Consider the following 27,185-nt stretch of genomic DNA (forward strand, 5'->3'; position numbering starts at 1 on the left):
AGAAGTGGTGTTGGATCTCTGACTGAAATCGAGGGCAAAATGGATCGTTTCGTGTATTGGAATATTCTGAAAGAATATATGGTATCAGATGAAAGGAGATGCATGCCACGACAATGGATTTTCCAACAAGACAACGATCCAAAACATGTATCAGCCCATGTCAAAAATATGTTTACAGAGAAAAAATAGGATTTTGGAATGGCCAAGTCAAATATCCGACTTAAATCCAATAGAACATCTCTGGGAGTAATTGGATCGACGTGTTCGTTACAGGCAGTATTCCAATAAACATAAATTTTTGGAGATTTTAAGGAAAAAGTGGATGAACATTTTAAAGGAGCGTCTGGAAAATCTAGTGGTTTCTATGCCGAGAAGATGTAATGCTGTCATCAAAGCAAGAGGTTATGTTACAAAATACTTTTGAGCTTTTGCCATTCGAAAAATAATTTTTGTTTACATCAGTTTTCATCTCATTATGTACACATTAGTGTTACTTGTAAGAGAAATACATGCTTTTCATTGCAACAGTGGAGAAGTTCTTTTGAATCCTTTTATGCCCACATAGTTTCGAAGTTGTCATCCTACAAAATACTTTTGAGCGCTACTGTACCTATCACCCACTCTGAGTCAAGAGTTCATCACCATTTGCGATTCTATCTATTAAACATAGCTTGGCTTCAGAATAAAGTTATTTCTGTCACAGATGACTTTAGTATCGCCAAATGTAAGAAAAAAGTAGATACAATGATTATGGATTTTTAAAATCTTTATCTCAGTCTTTTCATTTGTAGTGTCAATGTTATTTCGTGACTGTCGCTGTCTGGAGTGCACATGGGATTGCAGCCATCTAAAGGCCAATCCGCTCGTCCCCATGCCATCTAGTGCTCATATCGACAGAGAAGTTCACCATGTACTGTACAATCAGTAGGGATTGAGCCCTTGCGAAATATTATCTATAATTACTTTTGTAGTGGAACTGGCAACCAATCCGGAATTTCCATTTAAATAACTAGATTTCTAGTTTTTTCATGATTGTTAAAACCACTAAAAATCCCAATTAGATTGACTTATCCTGGGACCTCCCGAATGCAAGTTCAATGTTTTACCACTGAACTACCTCACTCAGTACATGTATTATATTTTCCATAGAAAGTGAATTTGTGCAATGAGAAAATATGTTAAACAGAGTGGTCCATGGGAATCTGACGATTTTTAACATACAATAAGTTTTTAACAATGATATATAAGTGAGTAAGTGAGTTATTATGTGCAATGTATGCCATTGTTGCAAAAATTGCGCTAAGGAATGCTGAACATCGTGCTTTTGTGGTGGAAACATTTTTTAAAAATGCTGACTCAGTTGTCATTACACAAATAAGTTATTATTTTGTCGAATTTTAATATTCCACGTCATGGTGCCATTTCTAGCAGGAACACTATGAAGTTATGGATACAGAACTTCAGATCAACTGCTTCTGCAACGAAGAAGAAATCACCAGGTTCTGTACACACTTGAGAACACCACGAAACATCGAAAGAGTCAGTCAGGCAATAGTAAGGAGTCTTCGTTGCTCAACCAAAAAACAGGCTGTTGCCTTAGGTTTATCACCTACCAGTTTGAGAAGAATTCTGCATCTCTACAAGATGGTTGTGGTTCAAGAGTTAAATGATAGTGATAAAGCAAATTGAATGACATTTTGTGAAAAACTTTCTCAACGTCTTTACCGATGAAATGGTCCTGTTAATATGACTACTTCCTTTGGGGTTAATTAAGTCTAAAGTGTACATTAGAAAACCAAGGGACATTAATGGACTCAAAGAGGCTATGCAGGAGGAAATCACAGCCATATCAAACAACATGCTGCAAGCAACGATACAGAATCTGCGTGACAGACTGCAGGAATGTATCTTAAGTGGTGGGGGCAACTTAGAAAATAAGGTCATGTTCCCAAATGGGATTCAATAACCTATTGTTATATATATATAACAGCATTAAAATGTTAATTTATATCTTAGTTTGTTAATTTTGTATGTTAAAATAGTCAGGTTTCCATGGCCCACCCTGCATAATCTTATATATTTAAAAAAAACCTAAACCTTGATCTTTTTTTATTAAAATATGACAAAAAAATTCCATTTCTTTCATGTAAAGTCATGTAATACATTTTGTATGTGAGAATGTGAGTGTGTGTGAGTGTATGAAGAGAACAGATGAATGTCCATTTTGCGTACAACTCTTGGTAGGTAGAGATAAGTGAATGCCCTCGAAGCTGATTAGATACCACAGGAAACGCCCTGAACTGTAGCAAAGTGCCATCTAGCCAGCCCACATCTGGCACGGCACCACAAGTATCCCTTATTGAGGATCACCACCAAGCATCCCTTTGTGAGGGACTCCACTAAGTTTATAAGCATCTCGAGCTAGCATCAGGACCCATCAGCTGGTACCACTATATTGTATAGAGAAGCAGTACTGGTAACTGGCTTCATTCAACATCACTGAAACTCGTGAACCTTAGTGCGAAATCATTATAATATGAAATGAAGGGAAGAGTAGAATGAAAAGTGTTGGCGGAATGAAATGGAAAGAACCAGAAAAAAAATCTTCATCCTCTGATCTGATCTGTTTACCACAAGTATCACTCTAGTCAGCACTGGGGATCGAACCCAAGTTGCAGAATAATAGGCCAAACTCTATCACGAGCAACTGGAGAGATGGAAAGTATAGCAAATGTTACTCCAACAATATTTATCTGATTCGGATGAAGTGAAGACTTTCTAGGCTTCCTTGCTTCTTCATGTAATTTTACTGTAGAATGGAAAACATGCATACTAAGAAGATATCATGTCTGATGTATTGTTTTTCAATGTGCCCGGGTTCAAATCCTGGTTGAAACAAGTTACCTGTTTGGAATTTTTTCCTAGGTTTTCTCCCCTCAACCAATTCAAGCAGAATTGCTCAGTAACCACCAGCATTGGACCTCTGTCTCAATTTTGCTCCATTAAATTCAACTTCATCTATCATCTTTAATAATCAGGTTGACCACGAGATGCAGCAGACATAGTAACGTAATTTACACACAGATGGCATCTGTCTGAGGAAGCTGTATAGATATCAATAATCAAGAATATCAAAGCCGGAGTTCCACAGGGTTCCATCTTAGCACCACATTTATTTTCAGTTTATGTACACGATATTCCATTGATTGCTAAATGCAATATGGGATTATACGCAGATGACACCACCTACTTCACCAGTGACATTTCAATCAAGATCGCACAACGTACTATGCAAAAACAACTCAAAATATTGGAAATCTGGCTAAGAAACTGGAGAATAAAAGTCAATATAAGTAAAAATCAAGCCATCATTTTTACCAGAAGAAAGCCAAAAATACCAGATCACCTCAATCTCTTCTCCGAAGATATCTACTATAAACAATCTGTAAAATACCTCGGCATTACACTTGATAAACAACTTCGATTTCATCTTCATGTTGAAGCAGCTTGTAACAAAGCATTAGCCAGATTCATTCATCTATATCCACTGTTGAAGTCACCTTACATCAGACTTCCCTTGAAAAAAATCCTTTACACTTCTGTTATAAGATCTCAAATGGCCTATGGCTGCGAAATCTGGACCAATGCAAAATTCCAAATTATCAGACGTCTTCATGCTATACAGAGAAAAGTAACCCTAACTATCACTGGTGCAGACTTAGAACCACCAATAAACAACTACAAGACATGCTTGAAATAGAATCACAACGACTTGCTGTACCACCCCAATCCTCTGATAAGAGCCCTGGCAACAAGAGTGTAAAATAACAACTACCGTCAAGATCGGTCACCTCAATTAAAATATAAATGTTCCTGCTTGTTAACCATCTCTGTTAAAGTAAAAGCCTTTTCAGGTTGACACTTATGTGCCATACATGTTCCTGTTAAAAATAAATAAATAAAAAAAAAATACCATGGGGACAGAGAGGCTTTCACAGAGAACTGCATCAGACCTAGGAGTTGTGAAGCAGAATCAACAGATGGTACCATGGTGAATCACGATATCTAGAGTAATGCGATCTTCAAGTCAATAGAGGATATAGTAGGACGCAGTACGTGATTTTAGAACAGATGGCATCGATTTGAGGAGACTGCAAAATATTGACAGGAATACGGAGGGGTATTCCTGTTCACGTGGATTCTGTCAGACTTGGATGCCGTAGCTGAATCAATAAGATGGCACCAAGCAGTGAATCACGTATTCACAAGAATGCAATCCTAAGGATTTCAACAATCATCTCATATTGAAGTCGGCACAATAATTCTCAGGCTGTAGTGCTAGCCTTCGGGCCCCCCTCAGAAAAGGAAAAAAAAATGGTATTAAAGATGAGATCTTACGTTTGTTTACATCTCACTTAGCCTAAATAGAAAACAAGAAATAGAAATAAATATATCAAATAGTCACAAAATTGTTTACTTAAGATTTATAAATGGACAGCAATATGCATCAACCGGCTAAGTACCACTTTTTTAAAAATTGAAATTTTGATGTCACCTGTCACACTGGAGGATAAACTAAGTGTATACACACTTTTGTCGCCCTTCCTTGAAATATAACCTACCTTATTATTAAAGAAAAATGTACGCGCCATTGCTCGAATCTGAGATTGCATGTTTAGCATCAAATGGCTATGCGCCTAAATCTTTGTAAATGCTGCATCAAGCAGTTAAGCAGTACGTTCCTGGTGCTTGCATTGTTGATGCATCTGACATACTTTCAGTTGTGGAGTTCGTCACTTGAATAAGGTCGTCTAGAAGATCATCAATACTTTGTTAATTTTATAAGTCTTGAAGTGTAATGGAGTCAATGCTGGATTTAGGCCTACGCAACCTAGACAGTTGCCTAGGGTGGCAATTTCCAGGGGGCAGCATTTTCTCTCTCTCTTCCTTTTTTCTTTCCTTTTATTTCCATTTTCATTTTACAGTGAAATTTGTTTTTAAAACACTTGTTGGTAAATCTTTTCATAAGTTCGTTCTTGAACATCTTGTGGAAGTTGGATATTGTTTTGTTATCGCATTGTCGTGGTCAGGGCGAGAGTAAAAGGAAATGTGCAGCTGTATAATTACACTGTAATACCAGTATCACGTTATTATACTATGAAACTGTTTCAATTTAACTACTTGTATAAATAAGAATGCATTGTTCAAAATCAAATTGGATGTGTGTTTGGCATTTATCGCTATGAATAGTGACCACAACTCTCACTTACATTTCCAATTATACAGAGTGTAAGGAGTATAAGTGCCGTCCTTTTCACAGTCGTCAGGGATGGTCTACAGGATCAAAAAATGTCCACATAGTATAGGGTCAAAACTTGATAGTTTTCCCAGAAAAAAAATTTCTTTTCTTATTTTATTTGCGTTATACTGCTTATATCATTAGTAAAATTACGAAAACAACTACATCAGTGGGTATATCTAGCAAAGAGTTAATATTAGTTTAAATAAATATTTGTGTGTTCTATTACGTTTTCGTGAAATTAAATAATAATGCATGCTTAAATTCTGTTAATATTCTGGCGTGAAAGACGTGGCAACATGTTTAAAGTGTATTTGGATAAAATATGTCTAAGTATGCATCAAGAATACACACGCCCTTTCTCGGCGCTTAAATGACTGATGTACCGGTAATATATCAAAATGTGCCACAGTAATATGCATCAACAATGTAAGCACTGTAACTTGGCTCTTAACCGATTGATGCATATCTATAATGTGATCGTTTCTATTTCGGCTAAGTGCAATATTGAAATACCGTGTATAACTCATTTTTATACACATAGTAGGAATCAGTACATGAAATATTATTATACGTGTGGTTATCAAGTTCGCAAGAATTAAATAGCCTATATGCCTCCAGGGTTAAAAATGTTTCAAAATCTTCTAACGTGTTTTTCTCGAAACTAACAGAATGTCGCATAGCCTGTTGATGCATAATGCCATCTAAATATGAAACATATCGAGTTCCCCAGTGTAAGTTTAGGTCCATTATAGTTTCTAGTTTATATTAATGATTCAAGCCTCAACTGTAAATAATTAATTTATCACAGATGATACAGTATAAATGCAATTATCTCAAGTAAATAATATGATCACTTTATAAACACTTCTAATGCAGCGTTAGGGGACGTGCTAATGAATTTTGATCATTTCTTCATTTTATTAAATATGATGCCAAAAAATCCACGATTTCTTGAGGAATATTGTAGTGAAGATTTCATCATCATATCTTTATTTTAAGTTAGAAATTCAGTTTGTCCCATATATGTACTTAGTATATTCAGAATGCATATTATAAAAATTAAAGTGATTTTACCGCAAATCAGAGTTCTTACATTTTAATTTACTAGAACTAAGATGTCTCCTGAATGGCTAAACCTAGAGTAATGAAACTTTGCATACATACTGACAACAGGTCTGTGCATGAAATGCTACATTCATAGGCACATAATTATGAATATTATAAAAAAAACTGATTTTTTATGGCAGGTAGTGAAATTGAAAAGCCCCTTACGCCAAAAAATCTCAAACGTTCGAAGTATTTTTTTTACGAATGAAGTATATTGACCAAAAAAAAAAAAAAAAAAAAAAAAAAAAAAGGAATTCAACATTACATTATAGGGAATCTTAGCTTCATTTTAAAGTTTTAGGAAATTGATACTTTTTATGTGAGGTCAGACAAAAATGTTTACTAAAATAGAAATTATTTTTCAATAAAAGAATGTAAAAAAATTTTAGGCACATTTTTCAATATAACAATTAAAAAAAATTGTACACACACGTTTTAGCAATATTTATGATGTAAAATGTTCAGGAAAAGACAATGAAAATTGTATAAATTACACAAACTAAGTAGTGCATCACCTTAACTATAATGAATTAATAGTTCAGTGCAAATAAACTAGCATTTAATATCGATAAAACCAATGTAATCAAATTTAGTACACATAATAGGCTAGTGCTCAGTTTTTCTACAATATTAGATTAAATGGAAGTGATCTCAAAGAAGTTATAAACACACAGTTTCTTTGTTTGGAATTGGATAACCACCTGAACTGGAAGAGAGAGAATGTATTATTCCTAAATTGAGTTCTGCAGCAAGATTCTTTTCTTTTATTGGTGATACAAACATCCTTAAAAAGGCATATTTTGCACACCGGTACTTTCATTCTACGATGAAATATGGATTAATATCAGTAGCGTAGGGTGATTTCAACTAGTTGATAATTTCTTATAAAGAAATATAACTTCAAATCGTTAACTATTCGCATGTAGTTAAAAATTTTCATACAGTATGTTTTTATACTTAAGTATTACATTCTTATTTTTATGTATTTATTTACTTAATTTTATTCATTTATTCAGGTATTGTAATAAACGGGAGCTCAGAAAATAACGAGGAATTATTTTATTTTATCATACTAATGTATATTTAAAATCGTAAAATCATATAATACCTGTACCGTAATAATGCAAGATTTGATAAAAATGTTTTGTATTATATTTTAGAATCTACTTTAAGTTATTTCGTGAAACCTATGACAATTATTTAAATTTAAGTCCATTCTTCTAGTATGTGCACAAAATTCCTCTATAACAGTCTCGGTAAATTTGTATTTTGACTCCTGATTCAGCTTAAGTAAAAGGCCCTTTTCTGCTGAAGAAGAGCAAGTCCAGTAAGTCCCACTTGTCCCTGGGTAGAGCTGTTGGTCTTCTTCAAAGTTGAGAATGAATGTTCTACTGTCACTGTAATTCCAGCTATTGTTAGAATAAGCAGTAAAATCTTGTACGTTCCTGGTATAAGTATATTTATTTAATCTCTTTTCTTTCATATACGTGTACTTTACCACACAATGGAGTGGCTTGCTAAAAAATCTCACTGTCAGGTGCTTAATACAACACAGTGAGTTCATTCCGTACTCTCAGAGTCAAAGTGTCCATTATAGCTCTGTAATAAGGAAGCAAATGTTGTCGCCAGAAAATGTTCAATCTCTACAAACCTACTATGAGTATCATGAAGAGTAATAAATTCAAGAGCTTTATGATTTCCAAATTGGTCTCTTAGTTGAATATACAAATTGTCCATTCTTTCATAAAACAAATTCTATGAACAGTTTCTGGTCTTCATTACTTCGTTACCTAGGCTGCTCACTTGATTCCTCCATTGCATTCTTCCAGACGTTATTGAAACCATTCTGACGCATTTCTTTAAATTACATATCTGACGACTTCATTCCTTTTCCAGAAATATGCTACATCCATACTTTTATTCTGCAGCACATCAAACATCAGTATACCATGAGAAAATGAAGGAAAATACTTCCAACAGGAAACATGTCTGAAAACAGTTAAACTTTTTCTTTGTAAAGCATCTTTGCCATCTCACTCACCAGAGTCACTATCAACAATACTTTCAAAAAAGTCAATCAAATTCTCCCTTGTTGCTTAACAGTATTCACAAGACGAAACGAAAATTCCACCTACTAGGAGCGAAACTGAGTAATTTTTTCTTCAATAACAGGGTTAGTGCATATACTCTTAAATTATTTGGAAAAAAACACACTAATACCCGATAATGTTGTAAACAATCCTCAATGTTGCTGATAGATTCTTGTAGAGGTAAATTCAAAATGTGGCTACAGCAATGAACAAACAGAGCTTCAGGATATTTCTTTTAACTGAAGTCTGTAGCCCCAACAATGTTGGACATAACAGGAGCTTCATCATAAATCTGCCCTGTAATTTTATTCGAAACCTCATGTTTTCTCAAATCATTGTCAACAAGCTGGAAAAGTGTCACAGCTGTCTGATCAGCACTCACAGCAGCACATTTTACAATAATTCTCTCCTACGCATTACTATTTTAATCAACGGAAATAGATCGACAACTGAGATTTATTTGACATGTTAGTGGTTTCATCTAGCAAAACAGAAACAAACTCAGCTTTTTCACTTGCACCAATCAGCTCGTCTTTTATTTGTGGAGATGTTCTTAGGAACACACTAGTTGTTTTTAAATGTTGTTCTACAGGGGCTTCATACATGGCTGTGTAATTCAAAAGTTCTATGTAATTTTCCTTGTTGAGGGAATCTTCAGTCTGAATTTAAATACTATTATAGTCACAATCATGCCATGGTATGAAAGAAAAATTTCACAACCTCGAACGGGAATCGAACCTGCGACTTCCTGTTCTCCGGTCAGGCGCTCTACTACTGAGCTATCGAGTTCGTCTCACGCCAAAGGCTTGGAATTATCCTTTCATACTGGCGACTCTGTTATAGAGTACTGTCCATAGCGTCTGATCTAGTCAGCACTGCTTATGGGTTGAAAGAAACTTTACAAATGTAATCTTCATCTTACGATGTTTGGTGACGTATACATGTCCGTTGATGTGACATATTAATGAATTTAAATACTATTATAGTCACAATCATGCCATGGTATGAAAGAAAAATTTCACAACCTCGAGCGGGAATCGAACCTGCGACTTCCTGTTCTCCGGTCAGGTGCTCTACCACTGAGCTATCGAGTTTGTCTCACGCCTCTTCAGTCTCGTCATGTGCACGAAAAGCCAGTTCTTGTTTTGTCAAAAAAAAAAAAAAAAAAACCTGCATTTATTAACCAAGATAACAAATATGTCAATTTTTCCACACCTGTTCATTATGTCTGGTGATTTCTGAAGCTCTCTGTTGATCCAGGTGGAAGTCAATCCTGTTATTGGAGTCTCCAAATGTTTGAAGTTTATAAAAGCATATTAAGTGATTTCTAGTTTTCTCGTGCTTTCCTACAGTCTTGTACAAATTGTTCAAGTCAGTAAATTCACCACTTGATCACAGACTTGTCCGTACTAAACAATACAGTAAAATAGTTTGTTTAATTAATTGATTAACTAGTGGACTTACTAGTGTTAATCATGTAAGATTTGTCTGGCTTACAGCTGTTTCAGTGCTTCACGCACCATCCTCAGAGCCTACTAGATCACGGCGTCATCTCGAACTTCTCTGCCTGTTATGTGGTGTGGGTGTGTTTGATTGTTGAAAGGTGTTGAAGAGTGGAGTCAAATAGTGTGTGTGTGTACTGAAATTGATTTGTGTGTTGAGAATTTGATCGGGGTGTGTTTTAGTGTGTTTCTATATTTCGTATTGTTCTAGTGTGTTGAGTTTTGGTTCTTGGGTTGTATATGTAGGATTTCCATATCCGTATTTATGTTATTATATGTATGGTTAGCATTGGTTATGTGATCGGCGTATGTAGATGTATTGTGTCCTCTGGTTATTGCTTTAATGTGTTCTTTGTAGCGTGTTTGGAATGATCTGCCTGTCTGTCCTATGTAGAACTTATCGCAACTATTACATGTGAGTTTGTATACACCTGTATGGTCGTATTTATTTGTTTGTGTTTTTTGTGTGTTGAGATGTCTTTGTAGTGTGTTTTCTGTTCTGTATGTTATGTTGTATTTCTGCTTTCTGAATGAAGATGGGATCTTGTGTGTGCTTTTGTTTTCTTAAGTTAGTGTGATGTATTTCTTGTGTTCTTGTGTTTGTGTTGTGTTTTGCGTGTTTTTGTGTTTGTTAAGTTTTTGTTTTGTCTTTCATATGATGTTGTCTATTATGTTTGGATTGTACAGACCCTCTATTACTGCAGTCTCAGCAGTTATAAAAAGGCGTTCACCAAACATGTACTATGGTCTTCAATATACTAATTATAATTATCTTAGCAACCTGAAGAACAAAGAGAAAAGATTCAAAAGAGAATTAACAAAATTTCACCATATCTACTGAAACTTTCTATTCAGCTGATGAATTTTTGTTTATTGTTATAAATTGAATTAATTGATTTGCTATGTATTGTATATTTTGTACAATTTTCGACTTGTTCCCCATCTCAAAGCTACAATGCAGATGTAAGAGCTATGAAATAAATGAATAAAATTAGAAATGAAATGGAATGAAAGCAGCACTTTGTAAGTTATGCACACATTGAAAAATAAATGAAATTATTGTTCTAGAGTTCCTTACTGTCATGTTACAACATTCATTTTATGTACTTTGTAACTTACAAAATAGTAATATTTAGATACTGTGGAAAGGAAAGGTGGTTTTTATGTTCTTTTATGAGCATAGGAATCCTTGTGCCCACATGAACAATACTGATTGTTTTTAATGTTGACTATTAGGAAAGCCTCTCCCTCTCAATTGTCAATCCTCACGTTCTCATGGTGGACCCTGTTATCACTAACGAGGATAGGCGACCGAGTATTGGCGGTATAGCCATATTAACCGTTCATGTCAGGGGGAAATACCTGACATGGCCTTTTGCAGAAGATCTACGCAAGCGGGCAGGTACTCAGGCCTTGAGTACCCACCAGGGTACTCGGAGGTTGAGGGCTAATCACCCACAATTTCTTAAATAAATTTGATTAAAGAAACTAAAGTGAGAAATAGCCGGACGGATGCACAGTTGACATTTGGAATGAAAAAGGTTACGAAAATAGGTTTTTGGAACATAAGAACAATGAACGAAACTGGGAAACTAAAACAAATTATAAAAGACATGAAAAGATATAAATTAGATATACTAGGAGTAAGTGAGATTAGATGGAAGGATTTTGGCATGTTGAACACAAAAAATGAGAATGTGTTTTTATATTCTGGTGTTTCAGAAGAAAATACACATAGGGATGGTGTACGTCTGTTGATGACTAAAGCTTCTTATAAATGCCTAATTGATTGACATCCGGTATCCAAGAGGATTATGACGGCTCGTTCTAAGGCCAAGATCAGAAATATTACCATAGCCCAGTGCTATGCACCAATCGAAAATTCGGAATTGAGAAAGAAAATTGAATTTTATAGCTCGTTGAGAGATACTATTAAACAGATCAGCCAAAAAGATATTGTAATACTCATGGGAGACTTCAACGCCAAAGTGGGAGATGAAAACGAAGGAGTGAAACATATTGTAGGTATACATGGAGTAGGAGAGAGAAACGATAATGGAAATATGTTTGTAGAGTTGTATGCAGATCGTGATTTGATAATTGGTGGTACTTGGTTCCCACATAAACGTCATCACAAAGTCACCTGGGTATCTTCTGATCAACAAACAGAAAATCAAATAGATCATTTTGCAATAAAAAGAAGCTGGCGAAAATCTCTTCTTGATGTAAGGAGCAAAAGAGGTGCTGATGCAGGAAGTGACCATCACTTGGTAGTCGCACAGCTAAGGATCAAGATTCTTGCTGCAAAGAAAAAAATTTGAAACAAGAAGAAAGACTTTTGATACTCAAAGAATCAAGGAAAGGATGATTAAAAATAAAATCAAGTTAGAGTTGAGAAATAAATTCCAGGTATTAGCAGATCAAGAGACAAAGGATATCGATTTTATTTATTTACTTGGTTATTTGACGACGCTGTATCAACTATTAGGTTATTTAGCGTCGATGGAATTTGTGATAGTGAGATGGTATTTGGCGAGATGAGGCCGAGGATTCACCATAGATTACCTGACATTTGCCTTACGATTGGGGAAAACCTCGGAAAAGAACCAACCAGTTAATCAGCCCAAGCTGGAATCGAACCCGCGCCCGAGAAAAACTCCGGATCGGCAGACAAGCAGCTTAACCGATAGAGCTACGCCGGTGGCTGGGATATCGAAACTAGCTGAAATGAAATAAAAGAAGAAAGTCTACTGGAGATCAGTGAACAAACTCTTGGTTACAAACATAAGCGGAAAAAAGATTGGATTACAACAGGAACTTGGGAAGCTACTGAACGCAGAGGGAAATTGAAACAACAAATAAATGCATCTAAAACAAGAAATCAAATAAGTATCTTGGCAAATGAGTATAATGCTGTAAACAAGGAAGTTAAGAGACTTGCCAGAAGGGACAAGCGTAAATGGATTGATGAAATGGCAAATAAAGTGGAGGAAGCTGCAAATAAAGGATATTTGAAAACTTTGTATCAGACTACGAAAATATTGTCAAAAAAGATGAGTATTCTGAATTACTCAATAAGAAATAAAGATGATGTTCTGTTAACGAGAGAAGAGGATCAAATAACTAGATGGAAGCAATATTTTGAGGAAATATTAACAAAAGAAAATAATGAAACGAATAATCTTGACCAAGAAACAGAGGAAATGAATTATATGGATGCTGGAATAAATGTAGATCCACCGAACTTAAATGAAGTTAAAACAGCATTAAAACAAATAAGGAATGGGAAAGCACCCGGAAAAGATCAAATTTGTCCAGAAATCCTTACTTGTGATATTGAAATAACTGCACTTACATTATTACCCCTCTTTAGAGAAATATGGAAGAATGAGACAGTCCCCCTTGATTGGAAGTGTGGTATAATAATTAAAATACCAAAAAAGGGAGATAAAACAAAATGCGAAAACTGGAGGGGGATATCGCTGTTATCAATACCAGGCAAAGTCTTCAGCAGAACAATTCTCAATAGAGTAGAAAGCACTATAGAACTGAGACTGGGAAGAGAACAAGCAGGCTTCAGAAAGAACCGCAGTTGTATCGACCAAATCCACACACTTCGACCAATAATAGAACAGAGTTCAGAATGAAATGCAACCCTGTATGCAACTTTTATTGATTTTAAACAGGCTTTCGATTCCCTGAATCATCAGAAAATCTGGAATGTAATGAAGAAATATGGATTGCCAAAGGAAATAATCAAAATTATTCAAAATATATATGATGGATATGGGTACCAAGTTCTACTTAATGGCCAACTCTCACAATCTTTTCCAGTTACGAATGGCATTCGACAAGGGTGTATTTTATCTCCAGTGATATTTATAATGGTGTTGGATGATATAATGAGGGCAGCAACAAAGGATGTAGCATGAGGTATCAGGTGGAACCTGATGAAAAGACTGGAAGATCTGGACTATGCAGATGACATCTGCTTCCTTTCCCAGTGTTTTGTAGATATGCAGAATAAAATACATGATTTACATAGGGAAGCTAAACCTGCAGGTTTAACAGTAAATATAAAGAAAACCAAAGAATTGCGCATAGATTCTAAAACACTGAGATCTCTGATGATGGAAAATCAAATTACATAACAAGTTGAATCTCATAACTATCTGGGAAGTATAGTCTTCACAACTGGAGGAGCCATTGATGATATCAGATCCAGGATTAAGAAAGCAAATTCGATATTCACTCAATTGTATCCGGTTTGGAGAAATAAAAACATTTCTAACCATACAAAATTGAAAATCTTCAGGAGTAATGTTAAAGCTGTCCTGTTATAGGGATCTGAAACTGGCTATCAAACAATATAATTATAATAAAGTTGCAATCCTTTATGAATAGGTGTCTGAGGAAGATTTTAAATATCTACTGGCTGATGATAATAAGTAACGAAAATTTATGGAGAATAACAGAAGAAGAAACAATAGAGATTCAAATTAAAAGACGGAAATGGAGGTGGATAGGACATCCTCTGAGAAAACCTAATGAAGCTATAGAAAGACAAGCATTGGAATGGAATCCCCAAGGAGCTAGGAAGGTGGAGCGACCAAGAGGGACATGGAGAAGAACGGTTAATGAAGAGGTGGGAAAGTGTGGGAAAGTCTGGAGAGAAGTGAAGGCTACGGCAGCAAATCGTGTCCGTTGGAAGGTTCTCACCGAGGTCCTATGCTCCACATATGGAGCGAAAGGATATACATACACATACATACATACTTACTTACAAATGACTTTTAAGGAACCCGCAGGTTCATTGCTGTCCTCACATAAGTCCGCCATCGGTCCCTATCCTGTGCAAGATTAATCCAGTCTCTATCATCATATCCCACCTCCCTCAAATCCATTTTAATATTATCTTCCCATCTACGTCTCGGCCTCCCCAAAGGTCTTTTTCCCTCCGGCCTCCCAATTGATGCTCTACATATATGTATTTCTGGATTCGCCCATATGTGCTAATAATAGCCTAATAATAATAATAATAATAATAATAATAATAATAATAATAATAATAATAATAATAATAATAATAATAATAATAATAATAATAATAATAATAATAATAATAATAATAATAATAATAATAATATTTTCTTTAAATTTTGTGCTTCAGCGAAATGAAGTCACAAAATAGAGTTCTTTAGTCTACTACCGTACGTTTGATGTAACTTATATCCCTCTCGACTGCAGAAAAGATTTGTGAACAGCTGAAACGGCTTTAATAAGAATCTGCAATTGAATTCAAATCTGGTTAACGTTCAATAAGGGGTTCCTTCAGGGCATTATAGGTCCCCGGACAAAGCAGTGCACTGGGCCCTGCCTATACAACCACTCAGAAGAGTAAAAATATAAATTATGTATAAAATGAACTTATGTTTATTAGTACTCAGGGACGTCGCTAGGGGGATGCGAAAGGGTGCGCGAGCACCCCATAAAAAATCGGAGCACCCCTTTCCGCACCCCAAAGGGAAATTAATTAACAAAATACTAGGCATAAGTTATTTTGAAGAACAAAAATAAACAATTTCTTGGATGTGAAAAAACTACGTCCCTTAGTGTATCGTTATAGATGTGGTGAACAATAATAATAATAATAATAATAATAATAATAATAATAATAATAATAAACAGATGTATAGTATGCGCACAAGTGCATGAGAGAACATTTTGGATTTTTTATGTACCACATTTTTACAGCTCGCACCCCATTTTTAAATCTCGCACCCCATCCGCACCCCCCTTGCTCTGATCTGGCGACGTCACTGGTAGTACCTCCAACAAAATCAGTGTTTTGATATTAAAAAAACATGATGCACAGCAGGGGCGTATTTTGCGGGCTACCGGCGGTAGCCCAAGGAAATTACAAAAGAAAAAGTTTATAATATAACATAATGTAATAATTTTGTATTATTAGTTTTACCATAGTAATTAAAATTAAAGTAATTGTTAGATATATTTTGTGTAATAATAGGGTCAGCGGTAGCCCAAACCCTTTAACCAGTATACGCCTCTGATGCACAGTCTTAGTAAAAAGTTTTGTCGCACAGATATTTTATAAGTCTCAGAAAGGAGACAGTGCACATGATCAGAGGACGTGGAACCTGGGTCACAAGAGAAGGTCTAGTTGAGGTAATAAAATTAGTTTTGTTTCGTTGTATGTCTGATCATGCGCACTGCCTCCTTTCTGGGACTTATGAAGTATCTGTGCGGCAAAACTTTTTTCTAAGACTGTACAGCAAAGATTAATCATTACAAAGATTTGGACAATATAACATGAGCCTTGAACTTGAAAACAAAAAATTTCAACAATGTATTGACGAACATAACACAGCTGCACTTTATGAAATGACCATGAATTATTTTTTATTCATCAAGTGTTCAACATAACATGTGCGAAATTTCTTTACAGAGAATTTCTTTATAATTGGCTTGAAGTCATTGGTCTTCAGGATGTCAGACATGCCAAGTGTATGCTACAAGTCGTAATTTTTCTCCTTGTATCGAGTTATTAATAAGTATTTAATGAATTTCATGTACCACATATATTGTTCTCTATTTTCCTTGTTATTTGCATAATATGTTATCATAGGTCCAGATAATATGTTTTGTTATATCTGAAGATGCCCTAAACGGCGAAAACGTTCATATATTGTTATTAAATAGCAAATAAACATTTGCAAGTTTATATGCCTTAAGACTGAAATTCATTAAATACTTATTAATAATTTACCAGGCATATTGATATATTAAAATGAATTGTAAATTGTATCGAGTTAGCAGGAGATTTTAATGTTGAAGCGAGTGATTGGTCTATGCGTAAATTAGCAAGGGGTCTGTGTGCTTGTAGGGCCACCGGACAACTGCCCACTATGCCCATGCATTGAAACGACACTGGGCCCCTTAAATGAATGTCAAAATTGGCAGACATTTCACAGCACGTAAAGCATCACGTTTGAAATATTGCGGAGATTGTAATTTCTGTGAAATTATAAATGAATGAAGGCAAAAAAAGTCGCATATGGACCATTTTCTGAATAAAACAAATGAAATTAAACAATGAAACAGTGACGTCATTAGAATTATTTCAGATAGAACAGTTTTGGAGAAAATATTTCCGAGCATTGTCGTAGCATATTATGGCTGAAAAGTAGACATGTTGTTCATGATGATGATGAAGAAATGTCATGTTTCTAAAATGATATGTTTTATTTAACGACGCTCGCAAATGCAGAGGTTATATCAGCATTGCCGGATGTGCCAGAATTTTGTCCCGCAGGAGTTCTTTTACATGCCAGTAAATCTACTGACATGAGCCTGTGCTTAAATGCCATCGACCTGGTCCGGGATCGAACCCGCAACTTTGGGCATAGAAGGCCAGCGCTATACAAACTCGCCAACCAGGTCGACGATGATGAAGATGATAATGATTGTGGTGATGGTGATGACAGGGATTTACTTGGATACTAAAAATAACCGGTATTAACACTTTAAAATTTCCACGTGGGCACTTGGAATTGAGCTTTTGTTGTCATTTTTTTACGGGTGTTAAGATCTTCTACTGATCGTCTACCAGAGCTCAACCAAGATTTTACGTACAGCAATACATTGAATTGAAACACGAGATCAATTTAAATTCATAAACATTGTCCGCAAAATGTTTCGCCAAAAGATCACTTCTAATTGAGTCACAATATGTTTGTTAAGCTAAAGACGTACAGTGACTACTATCGTTATAATGAAAGATAATGAATGAACGCAGTGGCATACGCAAGATTTTGGCATGGGGGGGAGTTGTTATTAAAATTGTTTACAATTTACATTATCGGTATTTTAAATTTTATGTACCGATATTATTATTATTATTATTATTATTATTATTATTATTATTATTATTACCAGTATTATTTTACGATATATTTATTAATATTATATTCATGAATACCTTTATAAAATCTTTGATTCGTAATATTTTCACAGCCATCCAATTTTTAACAAATTTTAACTTCTGTTTAACTTTCTACAATAAAAAATGCTTGTGCCATTATTACACTTACACAATAATCATTTATGTATATTTGTATATGATAGGTAAGTTACTTTACTTTACATAAGAAGAAAATACATGGAAACAATAAAATATATTGAAATAAATTTAATTAAATACAATAATGAAACACGAAACTCACCAAGGATGATGAATGAAACTGGCATGATGAATATATTGAAGGAGGGGTAGGAGGATTATGCCTTATGTCGATGTAGATTTTGTTACTCTGACAGTGAAAAATTAGAGAAGGGAAAACTATTATGGATTAAAAAACTCAAATGTAAGTATGGCATTTTTTTAAGCTCAAGAGGGGAGGGATTCTAACCCTGTAACCCCCACCCCTTGCATACACCCCTGAATGAATTACTCAACCTGTTTATTTTAAAAATGTCTACTGGTAACCATTATGCTAGCTGTAAAGTTTTCAGAGTTTTCACAATCCAAGGCATAAACAATAAGGCAAGAGAAAAGGTCTTTCTTACATATAACTGCGATAAACTGTTACCTAAACAATTCAAATTAATTACATTTTAAAATATCTTTATTATTTAAAGAAAACGAGTATTTATAACAGTCTGAATCACATTTAGCAAAGCTGAAAACTTCCGATACTCTTCTCAAAAAATTTTACGAATTACTGGTACTGAGATTGAATACTGGCGGGTAACTGACCAACTACAACTCTGGATGATGACGACGACGATGATAACAAAAATGAACATACATAAGCATACGTAATTCACTGTAGGCGCAATCTATCAATTCAGCCACACAATACACAACACCTAGGTCCAACAGAGTCTGCAATGACACCCATTTTCCAAGATCACCCCTTCCTCTTTCTGAGAACTTTACAGCTTCCTCAATTGATGCCATCTGTATGAAATTCACGGTACTACATCCTGCTGCATCCTGTATAAACTTTGATTCATGATTCGTTATTTAGTACCATCTATCAATTCAGCTCCACGTCACACACCAGATTTGACAAAAAACTCTCTGTTCTCCTGAGACTGCTGCAGCTTCCTCAGATAGATGTCACCTGTATGCAGATCACAGTACTATATACCGCTGCATCCCTGGTCGACCTGAAACTATTGAAAGATGATAGATGAAATTGAAATTAATGAAGGCGAGATGAGTTCGAGGTCAAAAGGTGAAAGTTACCCAACAATTCTGCTTCAATTGGTTGAGGAGAAAACTTCGGAAAAACCCCAACCAGGATTTGAACCTATGATCTCTCATGCCACGGTCAGACATACTAACCATTACTCCACAGCGGTGAACACTAAAGCTACCTACTGGTAGCTTCAAAATTTAGAAGAGAGCTGAAAAACTCTCTGTTCTTAATTTTACTATAGTTATTTTGTATAATTTTGTCTATTGCCAGTTCAGTGTAATCATTATTCTTGGTCATTTTGTACAACGTCAATCAATGTGTTGTTCAATGTACTGACAGCTAATAAATACTGTTATCATTATTGCCTCTCTATAGATGATTCAACAATATGGGCAGGTATTGTTGCCATTAATACAAAGCGCAATCTAAAATTGATACTAGATCTCACCATCTGGTTGAAGAGAGATACAATGCAGTCCCATACTACTGCCAATGAAAAGCAGCTGATTTATGAACCTTGCATTTCATACTTCAGTCACCAATCAAATGTTATGTTCAAGGCGTTTCTTTTGGTGCATGAGACTCTATCAAAATATACCTATGACATACTGAAATCTTTAGGTTTCAATCATTTTATTTTCAGAAGATGTTAATCAACATTTTTATGAGACTCACTGGAAATTCTACAATTTAATTTATTTTAAAAATAATTTTGAATAAGCTAATATTTAAATATTTAATATTTGTCAAATTAATTTGTCTTTGTATACGTATCGGTACACTACATTAATCGTCTTCATGACTGTAAACATTTTAACATTGTTGTGGATCCTTGTGAACACCCTGATTATAAAATCGATGATTTTAATAAATCTTTCATTAGTATTATTATTATTATTATTATTATTATTATTGATCCATTGGCAGATCTCAAAAGAGACGGACAGAAAACAAGACTGTAACAGGTCACTTGGCTTAATACTTGTCAGGATGATGATGATGATGATGATGACGATGATTATTATGATTATTATTATTATGATTATGATTATGATTATTATTATTATTATTATTATTATAGTTTTTTAGTAATTTTAGTTTTAGTTTTATAATTAAGAGTATTATAACTTACGGTACGTAGCAGAACTTTAGCCATTAAAAGTAACAACAATGCAATACATTCAAGCAATTGAAATGGTTTTTTTAAGACGAGCAGCAAGAATTTCAAGAAGAGATTAAATTATAAACTCAATTACACGAGAAAAGATGAAATTTCAGGATACAATTTTAGATTACATAAAAACACAGCAGTTAAAATGGTACAGTCACATTCAGCGGATGGAGGAAGAACAACTGCCAAAACGAACATTGGAGTGGAAACCTGAGGAAGAAGTTGCAGGAGAAGACCATGATGCCATGAAGAAAAGAGCTGCAGATTGGAGATTGGATGGATAGAAAGCTATGGCTACTAGGAATCAGAAGATGTCATTGACATTAGATAACCGATATATTATTATTATTATTATTATTATTATTATTATTATTATTATTATTATTATTATTACTTAACTCTGGCTACTAGCAACAGGCATCTAGAATGAACACCGATCAAAATACCCCTCATTTCTCGTGAAAAACAACAACTGAATATACTACAGTGGACTATAGTGGACTTCATGTTGTTGGCAAACAGCTGGATACATTAAGAAGATTGATTGATTGATTGATTATTATTACTTACTTACTTACTAATGGCTTTTAAGGAACCCGGAGGTTCATTGCCACCCTAACATATTATTATTATTATTATTATTATTACTATTATTATTATTATTATTACTATTATTATTATTATTGTTACTATGACGGTGATTGGTATTAATCACAGTAATGACAATAATATGTTATTTCTAAACATCTGATAATTTAACACATAGGGGTGAAAAAGTTAAGAAATATGTGTAGGAAAATAATAAATAGAAAGTGTGATTTTACACTAATATTGTGCATAATATAGAAAAACAATGTTATATTCAAAGTGAAGGAAATTCATAAATAGGTATCAGTAACAAAATATACAAACAACGAATAGTAGTGTATACATAGGGTTCTATGTATGACTTACGCCAAAGGCTCTCTAAGCTTTAGAGCCGCCTCTGTGCATCACCAATTGAAATGGCTATCTCACCTGCAATAATCATCATGCAGATTGTGAAGATCTTCTCGTTGTCAGTCTCTGCAGCCACATTCCCGAAGCCGACACTGGTCATGCAGGTCATGGTGAAGTAGAGAGCTGTGACGTACATGGTCTTGCGGGATGGTCCGTGTACCAGCTCTGGCGAATTGGTCTCGTTGGACCAGATATATGAGTAAGGTGACTGCGTCACATTGGCTAACTTCCACAGCCACGAGTACTGGACCCCGTTATCGGCATCAGAGCGGCCTATTGAGTACCAGATGCACGCAAGCCAATGCGCGACAAGCATATAGAAGCAGAGCAGCAATATCAACATGGCGGCACCGTATTCCAGATAGCGGTCCAGCTTGCGAACCACGCGCCCCAGGCGTAGTAGCCGGACCACTTTCAACGCACTGAATAGGCTTCCGATCCCCTGCAACAGCCGAGGAGGCCCATCCAATACTTCTCCGTCGTGCGGGAGCCACTTAACATCTCACCAGAGCATGACCCTCAACAATATCATTAGCCTTAATAATTAAAATTATTATTTACATGTTATGTTATGGACCTCTAATACCTGTAAGTCTTAACTAGTTCCTAAACACCGATGAGTCAATAGTAGGCTATCTTATGAATACAGAGTTTCAAGTAAGGCTTGACCTGTCAAAAAAAAAAAAAAAAAAAAAAAAGTAAAATAAAATAAAATGAAGTGTGCAATTTAGGATTACACATTTTTAAATTAAACATTTTACACAGCAGGGTATCTTAAAATTAGCTTTTAAATAAACTCTCCATACCCACGTTAGAGAAATAGCAGTGCTTATATAGGGAATTTAGGTAAGACAGGAAATAACGTGATTATCGTGTATCTGAATATACTTCTAAACTGAACGAGTGTGCATGAATGACCATGTATTACCGGTATGCATTTGTTTAAAGTCACAGCTATTTCGTGTTTCAAACATGAGCTACGAGTATGTTCTTCGTTGACTTTAGAGGAAATTAATCAACTATTGCAGACAAAATTTGTTCAATGCAAAGACTAGCATTAGCAGTTGATTAGTTCAGTTGGTAGAACAACTAATTATTGACTGGAAAGTCTCGGGTTCGATCCCAGGTGGTGGTGGGATTTTTCTCAATGTCAGAATTTACAGAACAGCCCGAGGAACCATTCAGTCTCCAAATTGAATATCAGATTTTTCCCGGAAGTCAGATCAGAACCTTTACCTCCATGCTCCTGTGCGTCTTTATTGCGTGTAAAGGTGATACTTTCACCTTTTCAGAGACTTCAGACAAACATTGGTTCAGAAACTAACTTTCTTTAGATGGAGAGGATACCAATAGCAATAGCAGCAAAAAAATTACTACTTGCTCCTAAGAAATTTTGAACCATACTATATATATTCAACATCAACATAATAAATACATCGAGTTATGGGTACGGTAATGACAAAATTCTGCTTCCAGAAAAACATTACCGGTACATAATAAAAAAAAAAGAACAAAATTGTGTATATTTACTTACTTATAAATGGCTTTTAAGGAACCCGCAGGTTCATTGCTGCCCCCACATAAGCCTGCCATCAGTCCCTATCCTGTGCAAGATTAATCCAGTCTCTATCATCATATCCCACCTTCCTCAAATCCATTTGAATATTATCCTCCCATCTACGTCTCGGCCTCCCCAAAGGTCTTTTTCCCTCCTGTCTCCCAACTAATTTCTAGATTCGTCCATAAGTGTTACATGCCCTGCCCATCTCAAACGTCTGGATTTAATGTTCCTAATTATGTCAGGTGAAGAATACAATGCGTGCAATTCTGCATTGTGTAACTTTCTCCATTCTCCTGTAACTTCATCCCTCTTAGCCCCAAATATTTTCCTAAGAACCTTATTCTCAAATACTCTTAATCTCTGTTTCTCTCTCAAAGTGAGAGTCCAAGTTTCACAACCATAAAGAACAACCGGTATAATAACTGTTTTATAAATCCTAACTTTCAGATTTTTTGACAGCAGACTAGATGACAAAAGCTTCTCAACCGAATAGTAACAGGCATTTCCCATATTTATTCTGAGTTTAATTTCCTCCCGAGTGCCATTTATATTTGTTACTGTTGCTCCAAGATATTTGAATTTTTTCACCTTCACTCCAATTTTTATGTTTCCATTTCGTACAATATTCTGGTCACGAGATATAATCATATACAGTACTTTGTCTTTTCGGGATTTACTTCCAAACCTATCGCTTTACTTGCTTCAAGTAAAATTGCCGTGTTTCCCTAATCGTCTGTGGATTTTCTCCTAACATATTCACGTCATCCTCATAGACAAGAAGCTGATATAACCTGTTCAATTCTAAACCCTCTCTGTTATCCTAAACTTTCCTAATGGCATATTCTAGAGCGAAGTTAAAAAGTAATGGTGGTAGTGCATCTCCTTGCTTTAGACCGCAGTGAATTGGAAAAGCATCAGATAGAAACTGGCCTATACGGACTCTGCTGTAAAATTGTACATATAAACGTAGAAAATAAAGTAAATGAAAAACCGGAAAAAAAAAAAAAAAAAAAAAAAAAAAAATGAGACTGTGATACGGTATGTAGTCGTAGACCCATCTTCACAGAACAAATTATCCATTTACCAAAGTTTATCAAACTGAAATTGAAACTCTCGAATATGTAGCATTAATCCCCTCACATAGAACTAACGAGCTGATATCTGTGTTGAAGAATCCAGCTTCATGAACACCTTAACCAACTCAAGATTCAGACAATAGCAACAGGAATATATGGATGACAATGTGCTATCGTTTCAATGCTTGGAAATGGAAATACACATCAAGAAGCAAGACGAAGAAAAAAGAACTATTATGACATTATTGGTCATTTATTTTTGCAAACTGTTATTGCTGTAGCAAACATTAAAGCTATTTATTTTGAAACAACTGAACTCTTATTGTTAGTATGCAGTATATAATTAAAATGTGAAGGTTACTTAACACTGATTATTTATTGTTCAAAGTGTCACTATCTTACATGAACGACCTAAATATTTTGTTGAGACAACCAACCAATGTTATAAATTAACGTTTTAACATATCTACATTTAAATTAAAATATTTGAATAGACCTATGATTCTTTTCTTGTAATTTGTATAAATTTGTTCTGAGTATCATCGAATGTACAAATAATGTATGTATAAACTACATTTATAACCTAAGTTGATTATATTTTACAGTTTACACGATCAACACATGTACTGGTATCTAGGGTCGAGTGAGCATTATAGCCTGTTACATATTTTATATTAAAATACTTGAAATTGTGAACTTTTGGAAATGTTATACAATATATACTGTACCGTTGACCGGGTATACTTTACACAAGGGGGATAACTTTACACATTTCTAGAAAAATGGTGTATAACAGCTTTAATAATGGCACATACTTCAGTCTACTACACATATGTGCTGTTGTCACATAGAATCAGTTCCATGGAGTTGCTACACATTGTCTGTATGTGCTGCCTTCTAAACATTTTTTTCTAGAAATGTGTAAAGTTACCCCCCTTGTGTAAAGTATACCCGGTTGATGGTAACGATGTAAAGTCAGATATTTAAAAGATAGGCTACCATTCTCTGATCAAGGGCACACTGAGGTGAAATTTTAATTATCTTAGCCGTTTGAGCTAGATTGTTTAAAGTTTGTATACATATCCTGTTGCATATAGCCTAAATAGTCTCTGTACAAAGTTTCATCTTATTTGGTAGAAAATTATATGAATTCTTTAAATAAATTGTACTGTATTTCGAAAATTCACTACTCCTCCAACAAATTTCAAAATATTTGCCTAAAATTTGCTCCACATGCCTTTCAAATTCCCTGAAATATAACTTGCTATCGGTATTTACTTTTTTTTATCAGATTATTATTTAAGCGCTAAGAAAACATTATTTTATAAGTAGTCAAATATAAAAATGGGTAAAAATTATGATGCCTAGCAGAAAAAAAATATTTTCCCCAAAAATCATGAGGTTTAAGGAAAATTCTGATAGCAAGTTTTGTTACTCACGCTTTTAAGACGACCTACAAAAAATTACGCATATAGTGCAAAATTTGGAGAAGTAGTAGCATTTTTAGTAGAGCAATATACACCTACCTAAGAAAAAATGCAAATGGAGAAAACTGAATTTAAAAGTTTAAACAACCACTTAAAGTGTGCAACCTTTTAATTAAATGTTGGTCGAAACAGCTAAATGAAGAGTCCTATCTGCGTGAAAATTTGTGTAGAGGTTCTCTGAACCATATAAAGTTAAAAATGAAAAATTGGATTTTTCTACAATATTCACAAAATATCACGTAACTTAAGTGTATCCTTAATTTAACTTCCAACAGTAAATAACTACTTTTGTTTTATATTTATGGAAATATTCTAGCGTAGAACCAAGTTACAGTAGTATTTTTATTTGCAAACTTGGACATGATGTAGTGAGTGGACTTTGTTGCTGGGGTTCGAGTGGTTGTTTAGATTTACATACATCTATGCATGTAATTAACACATGACAAAATATTTTTACATTTCCACAAACAGGAAATTTGTATTATAAATGAGGACATGGACACAGACCTCCATGAGATAAATGTTAAATTTCGAAATAATTAGCATCAGATCAACTTGACTGTTTCACTTTCCAACACGAAATTCGAACCAGTTAATAGATAAAAACAGAGAGTATCTCTAGTAGGTATATGAATTCTTGTATAAAAATACACGGTTTAACGTTTCAGGCAATTGAAAAAAAAAAGTTATTGTACTAATGTAGATTACACCTGTTAACTATTACTTCAGAAACGAAATCATAATTTGAAGGCTCAAAAGAAATAGATCAACATTTCTACATTACAGCAGAATAGAACAGACAGTTGCTTGAGTGGTTTTATATTGACAATTGATTGAATGGCGATCTTACACGTGTTAATATGTAAGCATGTGTGGCTTACAGCTGTTTCGGTGTTACTTGACACCATCCTCAAAGCCAAATAGATCTCGGCGCTATCTCAACTTCACTGCCTGTTGTGTGGGTGCGTTCGTGTGATGAAGAGTTGTGTTAAATAGTGTGTGTGTTCTGAAATTGATCTGTGTGTTGAGAATTTGATTAGGGTGTGTTTTAGTGTGTGTCTGTATATTTCATACTGTTCTTGTGTACACACTAGCGTTTTAATAGTATGAATTAAGGTGAATAGAGCAGTGATTCCCAAACTGTTTCGACTCACGATCCCCTTTCAGAATGATCTGAATTTGGCGAACCGCTTATTAATAGATATAATAATATATTAATACATGTAATAGATATATTACCGGTAATAGATGTTATATATATATATATATATATATATATTTGGGTTTGGGTTTCATACTATTAAAACACTAGTGTGTACACAAGAACAGTATGACAGGGGCGTATTTTGCGGACTACCCGGGCTACCGGCGGTAGCCCAAGGAAATTACAAAAGAAAAAGTTTATAATATAACATAATGTAATAATTTTGTATTATTAGTTTTACCATAGTAATTAAAATTAAAGTAATTGTTAGATATATTTTGTGTAATAATAGGGTCAGTGGTAGCCCAAACCCTTTAACCAGTATACGCCACTGCAGTATGAAATATACAGACACACACTAAAACACACCCTAATCAAATTCTCAACACACAGATCAATTTCAGAACACACACACTATTTGACACAACTCTTCATCACACGAACGCACCCACACAATAGGCA

At 34.7% G+C, this 27,185-nt stretch overlaps 1 protein-coding gene across 1 annotated transcript in view; it reads right to left on the reverse strand.

The window, feature by feature from the left end:
* eag (ether a go-go) overlaps positions 1-27,185 on the reverse strand; it is a 167,974-nt gene that overhangs the window by 79,577 nt on the left and 61,212 nt on the right. The window contains exon 5 of the mRNA XM_069832133.1: positions 21,414-21,837. Within this exon, the coding sequence (XP_069688234.1) occupies positions 21,414-21,837 (424 nt within the window). The remainder of the gene's footprint in view (positions 1-21,413; positions 21,838-27,185) is intronic.

Source organism: Periplaneta americana, chromosome 8, assembly GCF_040183065.1.
Source record: "Periplaneta americana isolate PAMFEO1 chromosome 8, P.americana_PAMFEO1_priV1, whole genome shotgun sequence".
Lineage (NCBI taxonomy): Eukaryota > Metazoa > Arthropoda > Insecta > Blattodea > Blattidae > Periplaneta > Periplaneta americana.